At 46.5% G+C, this 13,184-nt stretch overlaps 1 protein-coding gene across 1 annotated transcript in view; it reads right to left on the bottom strand.

Moving 5' to 3' along the window:
• The window catches only part of MTHFD1L (methylenetetrahydrofolate dehydrogenase (NADP+ dependent) 1 like), a 169,098-nt gene that overhangs the window by 93,978 nt on the left and 61,936 nt on the right, over nt 1-13,184 (bottom strand). Inside the window, exons 18-20 of the mRNA XM_037049648.1 lie at nt 11,703-11,843; nt 6,783-6,851; nt 539-650 (exon numbers count right to left, since the gene is read on the bottom strand). Of these exons, the coding sequence (XP_036905543.1) occupies nt 539-650; nt 6,783-6,851; nt 11,703-11,843 (322 nt within the window). The remainder of the gene's footprint in view (nt 1-538; nt 651-6,782; nt 6,852-11,702; nt 11,844-13,184) is intronic.

The following is a 13,184-nucleotide window of genomic DNA, read 5'->3' as shown; positions in this document are numbered from 1 at the left end:
TGGATACAATATTGCCATCACCATTGTACAGATGAGAAAACTGAGGCTCAGAGGTCACTAAAATGTGTCCAAGGTCTCTCAGCCAGCGAGTATCAGTACTCCAACCCACATGCACGAGACATCTGAATCTGCGGTTCCACCAAAATATCATTTCACTAGCAGAGCCCAGACCATTGGGCTTTTCCAGTACTACGACCATCTGTGAAAGGCGGACCCAGAAGAATGCATGGTGCCCTGGCTGGTGCAGGTCAGTGGATTGAGTGCTGGCCTGTGAACCAAAGGGTCACCAGTTCGATTCCCATCAGGGTAACATGCCTGGGTTGTGGGTCAGGTGCCCAGGAGGGGGTGCACGGGAGGAAACCACACACTGATGTTTCTCTCTCGCCCTTTCTCCCTTCCCCTCTGAAAATAAATAAGTAAAATCTTAAAAAAAAAAAAGAATGATGTCAAGCCTGTGTGGATATCACTCTATTCCAGTCATCATCTTTTAGATTTTTTCAATATTCTGCAACAACTACATCGAGAAGAAATGACTTACCTACAAATCCTTCTTCACCCACCAGTTTCAGGGCAATTTTATCGGCCAACACGGAAGAGTTGCCATGGGCGATGTTGGCAAAGGGGCCAGCATGCACGAACACAGGCGTCCCCTGTGGAGGGAGAACAAAAAATTAAAACTTCCAAAGAAAAACGAAGGTCATTTTGGGGCGAACAAGGTGGGCCAGGATGCTGGGCATTCACGAGACTCACCTAAGCCATCCTACTTTTATTAATGCTGCAAAGTTAATGCACAAATTCTCTCGAAGAAAGTTACAACACCCTCTTTTAAAGGTCCAAGTTCCTTATGTATCCTAGGCCAGTGTTCTACATTTAATGCTGAACCAAGAAGAAAATGAATCAGCTATTTCCCATGATAATTTTGACAAGCCACCATGTTCGCTGCCTCACGGACCACGGTATAAACCTTTGACCGTAGTTCATGTTACTTTGCATTATATTTTTAACAAATGGAATTAGACCTTGATGGTCCCAGAGGGTTATTTAATTTTTTTCTCATTAATAAATTAGTTCAAGAAAAACTGAAACTAAGCACAAAAATCAATTCAGTTCATGGCAGACCACCTACATAGGGATATTGTATTTGCAATAATAAGCAAGCATAAAGTTTTAATGTTTGTAGTAATAAGCTCACTATTCTGATATTTAAAAATTCTGTTTGTCTTTCTCATTGTTTGTCTCAACAGGTTAAGAGTCTGATAACCATTACATTTTAATTCTTTGAACAGAACTCTGTCTATACACTGATTTTTAATGTTGTATCTATACTTTGCCTTTGTCAATGAGAACAGACTGCAGCCCTGTCTAAAAGAACTTATCCACACCCATGAAAGTGTTCAGGTTTTATTTAGAGCCCAGCCAAGGCCCTGGGGTCTGTGTACACGAAGCCTCAGCCCCACCTGTGAAAACACAGGCTGCCCTTTCGCTGACACGGGGGAAGACACGGGGTGACGTGCGGGAGGTGGGCGCTGTAAGCCATGGAAGATTCCCATGGACCATGATGGGCTGTGGGCTGAACATGCTTCAAAGCTGAGAAAGCAGAACAAAAGCAGGAAGTAAAAGGAAAATCATCTCTCAGAATGAAAAAGACAGAGTTTATCAAAAACACTCTGCGCACTCTCTACTGACTGTTCCTCCCCGAGTCCTTGGGAGGGACAATAACAGGGTCCTGAGAAGGTCACATAAATGTATGTGCAAATAAAGCTGGGACTAGGAAATCCAAATATGTATGTTTATGGATATGTATACCTGTATGTTTAGTGTCTAGATCCACCTGTCTACATATGTCTGATTTCTCACTTTAAAAAAATACTGTATTTATTAATTTTTTAGAGAGAGGGGACGGGAAGGAGAAAGAGTAGGAGAGAAACGTTAATGTGTGGTTGCCTCTCATGTATATCATCTACTGGGGACCTGGCCTGCAACCCAGGCATGTGCCCTGACTAGGAATCGAACTGGTGGCCCTTTGCTTCATAGGCCTGTGCTCAATCCACTCAGCCACACCAGCCAGGGCTGATTGCTCACTTCTATTCAGATAAACGTTTCAAGTGCTCTGAAGAAAACATTTACAAGACAAAGTCTCTATCACCTAAGCTTACCAGTCCTAGCACAAGGTTGCCCGAGTAAGCTCGCAGAGATGGGAAACATTTAGTGAGGACAAGGTCACAGGCTCTGTCCCTGGGCAGGCAGCTGCCTTCACTCCTCTACACACTGCAACCTTGACCGTGGCCATCTGTTTGAAAAGGAGGGGGCACTGGTCTTCAGGGTGGACAGGTGACAGGGTGTGGCTGGATCAGCATAAACACATTGCTATTTCTGATATAACCATTCCAAGGACTAGATCATCAGCATTTAAATTTTTATCTAAAATTAAAGGCCACACGGTGTGTTAATCCCTAAGGCAGTATTAGAGTCCTGGTTTTGGAACTCCTAGTATGGAGTCGGAAAGCAAAAATGTGTACGAATCTTTGTTAGACATTCAGACACACACCCTCACACAACTGGGGTCTGTAGCTATGTGACACAGTGCACGGTTAAATGCTTTGTCTAAAAAATCCCACGACTAATCCAAAGATATAAAGCTATCTTCTCATGAGTTTGGTATTTTACTTTATATGCAGAACACTTAGGAAAGTAATGCAAGAACTATCTTAGTTTCTCACGATGACAAAGCTATAGATATTCTCCATAATGGACTTTACAAACATTTCATAAGATTAACATCACCTATTTGCTTATCAAAGCCCTAAAAGAGCTTTGTCCGAAAAGAGCTTTCCGCAGCGCTGAGAACATTCTCTGTGTGCACCATCCAATACAGTAGCCACTGTCCACATGAGGCTACTGAAAATGTAGCTAGTATGAATGTGGACCTCAATTGCAAATTTTATTTAATTTAAACTAATTTGTTCTGAAGTAACCATGTGTGACCAGTGGCTACCCTACTGGACAGCAACGCCAGCATATGAGTATTTCCTATCCCATGGTATAATGTCAGGAACATTTCTCTTTTTTCTTTTCTTTAAAGATTTTACTTATTTATTTTTAGGGAGAGGAAAGGGAAGGGAGAGAGAGGGAGAGAAATATCAGTGTGAGAGAGTAACATCGATTGGTTGCCTCTTACATGCACCGTGACTGGGGACTGAACCTGTAACCCACCCACATGCGCTGACTGGGAATCTAACTGGTGTCGCTTTGCTTTGCGGGACGACGCACAACCAACTGAGCCACACAGGTCAGAATTCTCTCTCTTCTTAAGTCTTCCACAGGGAAATGCACAACCTGGCTATACCTGAGAATCACTGGGACCCAGGCATTACGCCCCATTCATTCTGGCCCACTTGGTCTGGGATGGAACCTGGCACTGCCCCTTTGAGTCTTTCTAGGTGACTGGAGTGTGCGGCCAGGGTCGAGAAGTCCTGGTCCCGTAACTTGCAGCAATGTGACCCGTGATGACCTCCTGTGGACCTAACAGTCAAGTGACTTCAAACACGAGCACGAAAGCAGAATCTGTACACTCCTCAGCGAGTTTTAGATTACTTACTAATTTAATTCCTAGTGCCACTGATGAGCCAGGTTCATCTAAAATGAAAGCACAGGGGCCCAGCTGGCAGAGTTCACGTACACAGATATTCTAACTGGATGCTGTGCTTACTTTTTAAACAAAGTCCATCGTCTGTTCAAGAATGGAAAACAGGTACATATGAGCTCATGAGAATGGCCTGGGAGAGCCCAGCCCCCCAATCCCTTCACTAAAGGGATCTGGCTTTTTGAATGGACTATATGTTGAAAGTGCAAGTACATTTTAATATCATATCCTTTTACATATATATATATATATATTTCTCATTCATTCCGTTACTAATTTAACAAATATGTAGTCTTAAGAGCCATGTTGTGAAAATGTTAAGTAGTCACTTAATTATTCAATGCGTGTTTACTGAGCACCTGATCGCATGAGGTACTTTCAGGAGCTCAGGGTATGACGGTGATGGAAAGGGTCTTGCCCTCATCCTGGTGGGAGGAGAAATTCAGTAAGCAGACCGGGCCACGGGAAGCTCTCGGAAAACATCCGTGCCATACAGGGAATGACAAGATTGTGACAGGACAGAGTGACTGGGGCTACACTGGACTGAGTGGCCTGCAGGCCCCTCTGGGGAGCTGACACTGAAATGACATGAGGCCCGAGAGAAGGGAAGGAGCCAGGAAGAGCAGGAGGGGCGTCTGGGCTGGCGGTGTCTGAGTGGAGCTGACCTGGGCTGGGAGCGAGAGAGGATGAGGGATGAGAAGGGGATAGACCAGGGGGTGGGGGCCAGATCCTTCGGGAGGCCAGGAGTGATCATAGGTAGCGCCCCAAACTCTAAGCAGGAGGGCTACAGGTACTGGATTAGGCGTCAGAGCTGCTGAGTGGAGAAAGGTGCAGAAAGAAAGCATGGAAAAAGTGAGGCCAGTTGGGAGGCTGCGGTGGTGGGGTAGGTGGGCATGTGGGGTGGAGGCCAGCTGGGGAGGGGAGAGGGGCCTCCAGGACGACCTCTAAGTTTCTGGCTTGAAACACTCACCAACCGGGTTTGGAGGAAGGAGCAAGTCGGGAGGAAGGAGGAGGAGTGGGAATCAAAGATCTTACTTAACAAGTTTGAAATGCCTTCTACCCACCCAAGTGGCCCTTGGTAACTCTACCTAAAAGTGTGAAATTCTGAGGTCAGGAGTCAGAGCCAGAGTTTGGGGGTCGTCACATGGCTGATAGTGGGGGAGAGCACAGCTGGAGAAGCGATGTCTCAGGCTCTCCAACATTTAGGGCTGAGCTGAGAAGCCAGTGAAGGAGATGGAGGAAAGGCCACCAAGAAGGTCCCGGAGAGTGAGATGTCACGGAAGCTGGAAGAAGTGATCCAGAAGGAAGGACCATCAGCTGTGTCAGACCCCACTGAGGTCATGCAGGCAATGACAGAGAAACAAAGATCTGGTCACAGGGAGTGACAGATGACCCTGGCAGGAGTGGAAACTGAGGTCAGGCTGAAGTTACTGAGAGAGGGGAGGTGAGGACGTGTGGACCCCAGTTAGAGACAGTGACGTGCGACTGGCAGGGGAGCAGAGACATGTGGCTGGATGGAGCTGGATGGGGCCCTGGGACCCCAGGAGGATTTGGAGTGTTTGTTTCAAGACAGCTCACGTCAGAGCCTGTTTGCCCTGACGTTCAGATCAGGAGAGGAAGGGGTTCAGCTGCAGGAGCGAAGGGCCTTGGTGGCACTTCTGCTCCACCCTCCCTGGCTGGGGGGATGGCCTCCTGTCACATCTGTGTGGGACTTTCTGGCTCTCTCTGGTCCCACACTTCTATCGTACTGTCTTGTACTGAGATTCTTGCTCACTGCTGGTGCCTTCTAATTGCAAACACATCCCTGCTGAGGGCCTTTGCACTAATGTTACTCTTCTCCCAGATACACGCTTGGTTTCTTCCCATCTCAGTTTGGATGTCACCTCATCAGATGTCACACCACACACCCACATCACTCTCTGTCCCCTCATTCCCTCTTATTTTCTTTCTCCAGTCCTTGCCACCAGTCGACAGGCTACGCGTTGACTTCCTTCTCTATCGTCTGGCTCCCCCTGGACAATGCCGGCTCCCAGAGGGCAGGGCGCCGGTGCCCACTGCCGTGCCCAAGCACCTCCAAGGCCTGTGATGTGTTCAGCAAACACTGAGTCTGTGCAACGACCCCATGAGGTGAGGGCGTCACTGTGACTCCCACCATGTTACATGGGAGAAAAGGGAGAAGGGGATTATTAAAGCACTGAACAGTTAGTAAATGGAAGGATGAAGGCTCAGGCTCAGCTCTGTCTCAGCGGAATGCATGAATAATTGGATGGATATTCCGTTTGTGCTTCTGCTATGTCTTCCCCTACCGTGCTTGCCCTCCGCCCTTCTCTTTGTCCTGTTACGGCTTGAGGACTACAGACACCTGCACCACTGGTGGTGTGCACTTCCTCCCGACTCCACTGGTCAGCAGCATCAGGAAGGGAGCCAGGAAGTGGCCACTGTGGGGACATTGACACCATAGAAACTGGCAAGTGCTACAAATCAGGGATTTTCACCCAGGGAGCTGACCGTTAAAACACTTACTGGTACAGCACTCTCTCTCCTGACCCCACTCCCTCCCTCCCACTTGTCTCTTTGTCAGCTTGACCCAGATACCTCCCTGTTGTCTACACTTGGGTTCTCATTAGCTAGGAGGGGGGACGTAGACAATTAATATGTCAAACGAGCAAGATGAGTGACTAAAAACCTGGAGGAAAAAAAGAGGTAGTTTGATGAGGAAATTTAAGTTCAAGGAAGACAGGTGGGGCACAGCATACTCTCCTAGAAAACATTTCTCAGCACTTACTATGTGTTGTTTGGGAAAAACAAAAGTAAAAACACTCAAAAACTAATTATTACGAGACACTAAGTAATGAAAAGGCAAGAGAAAATATGTAAATGAGGCCACACAACTTACTGGGATATTAGACAGACCTTGAATTCTAAGTTCTTACTCTGGTCAATTTGGACTTCTTTAGCCAAGACACCACTTATATTAGAGAACTGTAAACACACTTTTAGGTTTTTTTGGAAGACCAAAGAATTACTCCGATGTTCCCAGGAGGCTCATGTTGGCTGGAAATGCCCGTGTTGCAGGGGGGACGCACAGGCAATGCAATGAATGCAAACGGTCAACAATTTCTATTAAGAAATCACTTACTTCCAGGGTCTGCATCAGATTTGGTTTGATTGCATCTTTCATCAAAACTGTCAAAGCACCTGTCACCCCCTAAAGGAGAGAAAAAAGAAACCCACATCAATTACTACCAAAATTTTTAAAGAACTGTAACAAATAATCCTAAAATGTATATAGAACCACAAAGACCCGAGTAGCCACAGCGATCCTGAGGGAAAAAAACCCAAAAGCTGGCAGTTTTGTGCTCCCTGATTTCAAACTATACTACAAAGCTATCACAATCAAAACAGCATGGCACTGGCACAGAAACAGACACATAGAACAGAGAGCCTAGACACAAATACATGCTTATATGGTCAATTACTACATGACAAAGGGGGCAAGAACATACAATGGAGTAAAGACAGTCTATTCAATAAAAGAGAAAACTGGACAGATACATGGAAAAAAATGAAACCAGACCACTTTATAATACCATATGAAAAATTAACTCAAAATGGATTAAAGACTTAAATATAAAATCTGAAATCATAAAGCTCCTAGAAGAAAAAATAAGCAGTAAACTCTATGACATAACTCTTAAAATATTTTTTGGATATGTCTCCTCAGGCAAGGGCAACAAAAGAAAAAAAATGGTATTACATCAAAAAAAAAAAAGCTTCTGCAATGTGGTAGAAACCATCAACAAGACAAAAAGGCAACCTGCAGATATTTGCAAATGATATATTCAAAATATGTAAAAAAGCCATACAGCTCAACATAAAAAAATAATCCAATTAAAAACTGGGCAGAGATCTGAACAGACATTTCTCAAAGGAAGACATGCAATGACCAACAGACACAGGAAAAAATGCCCAGTGTCACTAAACACCAGGGAAATGCAAATCAAACCCACAGGGTATTACCTCGCACCTGTCAGAACAACTATTATCAAAAAGAAACAAATAAACTCGGGGAGGATGTGGAGAAAGGGGAACCCTGGTGCACTGTTGCTGGGAATGTAAATTGGAGTAGCCACTGTGGAGAACAGTATGGAGATTGCTCAAAAACCTAAAAACAGAGCTACCATGCTACCCAGGAACTCCACTCTTGGGTATTTATCAAAAAGGAAAAAAATAATTCAAAAAGACATATGCACCCCTATGTTCACTGCAGCATTACCAGTAATAGCTGAGATATGGAAGCGACTAGGCGTCCAGCACAGATGAATGGAGAGAGAAAATACACAATGGAATGTTAGCCACAAAAAAGGATGAAATCTTGCCACTTGCAACAAGATGGAAAGACCTATCACGGTCAGTAAAATCAGTCAGACAGACAAAGAAAAATGCCATATGATTTCACTTACACGTGGAGTCTAAAAAACTAAACAAATAAACGAAAACAAAACAGAAACAAACTCACAGATACAGTGAACAAACTGATGATTGCCAGGCTGGAGGGCGTGGGGGGTGGGGTGCAGAAGGGAAGGAGATTAACAAGCACAAACTTCCAGTTATGAGAAGATGCCACGGAGGTGTAAGGCCCAGCATAAGGAGCAGAGTCAGCCGTATGATAACTACGTGTAGTGACAGACGGTTACTAGACTCATCATGGTGATCACAAGGTATATAAATGTTGAATTGCTATGTTGTATACCTCAAACTAACGTAACTGTATGTCAACTATAATTAAAAAGTAAACTAAATAAACGTTTTCTCCCATGAAGAAAAAAAGAAACACTGATTACTGACAAAAGTTGATCTCGCCTGACAGCCTGTCCCCTGGGTGGGCATCCTCACTGGCTGCTGTCACCCCCGGGCTACATGTGACACAGCACTGCATCCTCGGTCCGTCCATCTCTCCCCCCCCCCGCCCCCCAGAATGCATGTCAGCCACGCAAGACCTAACGAGTGATGGGGAAATGACAGTCACTGCAGTTTCTCCAAAACCTTCCTTGAGGGTGTGTAAGAACTCTGCCAGAAAGCAGATCGTGTGGTCCGCCTAGCGGTGTTTCCAGGCAAATCTGCCCATTAGGTTTTCATCACCAGAGATTTCATTATTGCCCAAAGAAAGACATTCACAGAGTGGGTGGGGGCGCCGTCTCAAAGCACCCACTTTTCTTTCCCACGGCCTCTCCACGTCTCACCCCAGACAGAGAGGGCAGTCCCAACACTGAAGCCTTTGAAAGGCTGCTTGCTGTCTGTGTCTTACACCCCGTCTGCCTAGAGTGAGGCTGCCTCCTCCCAGTCCTAAGAATTTCAGGGCAGGGCCCCCGCTGAGTCCCCTTTCCTGGAAGAGGGGAGAGACAACAGAAATGAAGTCTCAGCACTACTAGAAACAGTCAGTCACACCCTGGCTGGTGTGGCTCGGCGGATTGAGGGCTGGCCTGTGAACCAAAGGGTCTCTGGTTCAATTCCCAGTCAGGGCATATGCCTGGGCTGCAGGGCAGGTCCCCAGTTGGGTACATGTGAGAGGCAACCACACACTGATGTTTCTCTCCCACTCTCTCTTCCTCTTTTTCTCTGAAAATAGATAAATAAAATCTTTTTTAAAAAGTTGGTCAAATAAGGCCACATGGCACATTTAAAAAAAATCCCTTCCACCTTTTCTAAAAACACCAGGCAAGTGTCTTTCTCCCCCTGCCCCATAGTTTGCATCAGCATTAACTTGGGCTGCTGTGCATTCTGTGGACTTGAGGGCGACTGTCTAACAAACCAGTCAGTTATTGGAAGGCTATCCTATGAGCAAATGCATGTGGATGCAGCTGTGAGAAAATTAAGTGGCGTGGAACAGCTCTTAACAGATCAGCGAGGAGAATCCAGGGAATCTCTTCCTCTCTCCAAAGTGCATTAGTTTATTACTCTCTCCCTCTTCTATCACCCAGGAAGTACATTTCTTTTAGGTGATCAACTGCTATTTTTACAATATTTCATCATGTAAGATTTATGTAAGGAAATCCAATTTATTTTTCACTTGATTTTACAAAATATACACTGCAAGAAATTATAAATACATTAAGATGTTTTCCTTTTAAAGTTGGCGGCAAGGATTGGTGTAAATAAATTAATTCTCTTTTCCTAACACAGAGCAGGTAGAAGAAAAATAGCAGTTTGCTTGCTTTTCTGCACACAATCTTTGCTCCTAATTCTTGGTCAAATACACCTAGCTCAAGAAACTAAGAGAGAAAGGAAACTGGGCATTTCTGTTGGGTTGTCTCAGGTGGGTTAGCACCTGCTTGGCTGTCCACGCCCCATCTCATCTTCTGCTGCTCCTTACACTCTGACTGTTATCAAACCCATGCAAAGAACTTCCCCTCCAAGAACAGCTTGGGCTGCCATGCCCACTGTAAGCTGGGTCACCCGTTCCACGTCCCGAGGCCATGGAATGAGGAGCTTGAACATATTCTTCCTGGGGATATCAGAATCAATTATCTTCTAGGAAAGTTTAGAGGCCATCTATTCCAATTTTCACTGCCATACATAATCCTTTTGACCAAGTTGAAAATAAACCATAAGGTAGTAAAATGATAGTATAGAAGCTCGAGAATCCTCCCTTAATTTCCTATAGTGGACCCACTGTGGAGAGTTCCAACTCAATGCAATCCAATCTGCAGAGATTAAGCACTTTTGCAAAGAAGAAACACAGAAGATAACTAAAGAAGGCAAACTCAGTGTGTGTCGGATCCAAGATTTTTATCACACAGAAAAAAAGTAGGTTTAGGAAAATAATATTTGAGGAATAAGTTTCAAGTGACCCCCTGCTGTATATTTATTGGTACTTAAAGTTAATCCGATACAAAGAAATATATTTATATAGGAACTGTAATATGTCAGTTTTAAGAGGAATGTAAAGAAATGTAAAGGCCTGGGCAATTTTTGAAAAGCGGTACTTTTATACCAAGCTGAACACGGGCTTCTCTTTAAGCTTACTACGAAGCATTCCATAAAGTTGCTGATATAAACATATTTATTTAATTTACTTGACAAAGACCTATGAGATGAGTCAGTGAGATACATTTCTTCTGAAGCAGCCAAAAAGTAATCAAGACATGTTGGCCAAGGATTCATATTATGTTCTAAGCTTTTGGAATCAATAAAATATTAATCTTGCCTTTCCCCTTCCACAACTGCTTTTCAATTGGCACTGCATGTATTAGATTCCATTACTGCCTGGGACCCACCGTGTGGGAAGTAAGCTTCCACTTACAGTAATGGCCGTTCACACAAAGGCCTACGTGTGTCCTTATAAACACAGGCACGCCGACGAAATAACTACTCCACTGGTGGGGCTTAAGGTAACATCATGGATGGTTATCAAAAGGAACAAAAAGATTAGCGTGCCAAATGAGAGGAGGAACCGCAAGGGACTGTGGGGTGCCAGCATTCCACGGGAGCTTTATGGAAAGCATCACCCCCCCTCAAAGAGGAGCTGGCCGAGGACCGCTGAGTCAGGGGGAGACCTGCTTTTACAATGGGAAACCGAAACCTACGGCACAAAATGAAAGAAGCCAGGGTACCCAGGGAACACGCTGGAGCCCCAAACGTGCCAGGTTCACTTAATCTTCCCTTTCATGAAGGTGGGCCCACTTCCTTCCTACCTTTTGAAAGGGGATTTACCCTTAGTCTAAAGTGGGCAGAGATCGAGCTTTTTCAGAAGCCACAGAGGGGCTGCAGGACGACCTTGCTCCAGGCCGAGCCGAGATCAAGACAGGCGAGAACCGGGAAAAGCTTGCGAAGTGAAGTTCACATGCTTTGGTTGCAACCATTTATAAGCACGTTATAAAGGCCTGTGAGAACATTATGAAGCTGTAAAGTACACAGGCCTGTGAGGGGAAAAGGTGTGTGCAGAACTCTGTGACTTCCCATTTCACACGTGGATGGGAGAAAGAAAACCTTCGTCCTCCTGACCGCAACAGAGCAGGGGCAGCGAGCCCTCTGGACACCCTCTGGTGGGCGCACTCACCAAATCTTCTGCTGTTACGGGATGCCCGTTTTTGTCACTGGCCACCACCATTCTCCCCAGGCGCTCCTTCATGTCCTTGAGGCTGTTGGTCAGGGCCAGCACTGCCATGATCTCGCTGGCCACAGCAATGTCAAACTGTGCCTGAAGTGGAAAGCAAAGGTACTGGTCAACGGCAGGGCCACCTGGATGGTGTTTTCCACAAAGAGCCGTATCTGAGCAACTCAGTTCTGGCCGGCTGGGGGCTTCCCCTCCACGGGCCCCTCTCCGGTGCACACGTTTTCTGAGCGTCTAGAGCACGCGTGGCCCTGGGCTTGGGGCTCTCTAGGGTAGTCTCCTAGGGTGGCCACTAGCTTCTCCCATTGGCTCTGCTGAGCAGGACTGGGTTCAGTTAGGCCCCTGCAACGGCTCATGGCACTGCCTGCTTCTGTAGCAGGTTCCGGACTGGTAATGAGTGAGTCGTGTGATTCCCTGTCTGATGCATGTCTCCTCCACAGATCTGGCAGTGCCGTCAAGGCAGGCACCCTTGGGGAGGGTTCACTCCTGCATCCCCAGAGTGCAGGGCTGAACGTGAAACCCAACAAGCACTCAGCACGTATGGGCTGAATGAATGAATGGCCTGCTGACTGCACCTGTCATTGCAGGTTGCTGACTGCACCTGCCGTGGTGTCAGACAGCTGAGACTGTCTGTCCAGGAAAGANCTCATGGCACTGCCTGCTTCTGTAGCAGGTTCCGGACTTGTAATGTGTGAGTCGTGTGGTTCCCTGTCTGATGCATGTCTCCTCCACAGATCTGGCAGTGCCATCAAGGCAGGCACCCTTGGGGAGGGTTCACTCCAGCATCCCCAGAGTGCAGGGCTGAACGTGAAACCCAACAAGCACTCAGCACGTATGGGCTGAATGAATGAATGGCCTGCTGACTGCACCTGTCATTGCAGGTTGCTGACTGCACCTGCCGTGGTGTCAGACAGCTGAGACTGTCTGTCCAGGAAAGAGGTGAGGGGCAGACAGTGAAGGAAGATGGTCCTGAGGCCAGCTTCCCCTGGTGAGGGTCCCCGAGTGAGGATGTGCTGACTTGTGTAATCCACCACGGCAACAGCGGACCCAGAATCAATGTTCAGCTGTCCATGGGGGCGTGGCCACATCAGCTCTCGTGGCCACATCAGCTCTCTAAGTGCCCAGCAACGAGCGCTGTGGAGCAACTACTGTCTGCACCTTCCTATTGCCTCTCGGGGCTCTGGCTCCAGGCTGCGCAGAGCAACAGGGACCAAAAGAGATACACGTGCACTTCCTCCTCCCAATCCAGCCCCTGGACAAGCCACTCCACTGCACTGTGGCTGAATTCTCTTCTTCCCAAGGGGCACGCGAGCCAGATGCGTTCAAGCTTACTCAAGGAGAAAAGGGCTGCCCTAGTGGGATCACCTTATGAAACATTTTATTGTCCATTTCTGTCACTGACAAGAAAGGAAATGAAGGAACCAAGGA

Source organism: Sturnira hondurensis, unplaced genomic scaffold (assembly GCF_014824575.4).
Source record: "Sturnira hondurensis isolate 20B ecotype Veracruz unplaced genomic scaffold, ASM1482457v3 Scaffold0000167, whole genome shotgun sequence".
NCBI classification, from domain to species: Eukaryota; Metazoa; Chordata; class Mammalia; order Chiroptera; family Phyllostomidae; genus Sturnira; species Sturnira hondurensis.
The sequence above is the reverse complement of the archived record's forward strand: the minus strand, read 5'-3'. Positions and strand labels throughout refer to the sequence as shown.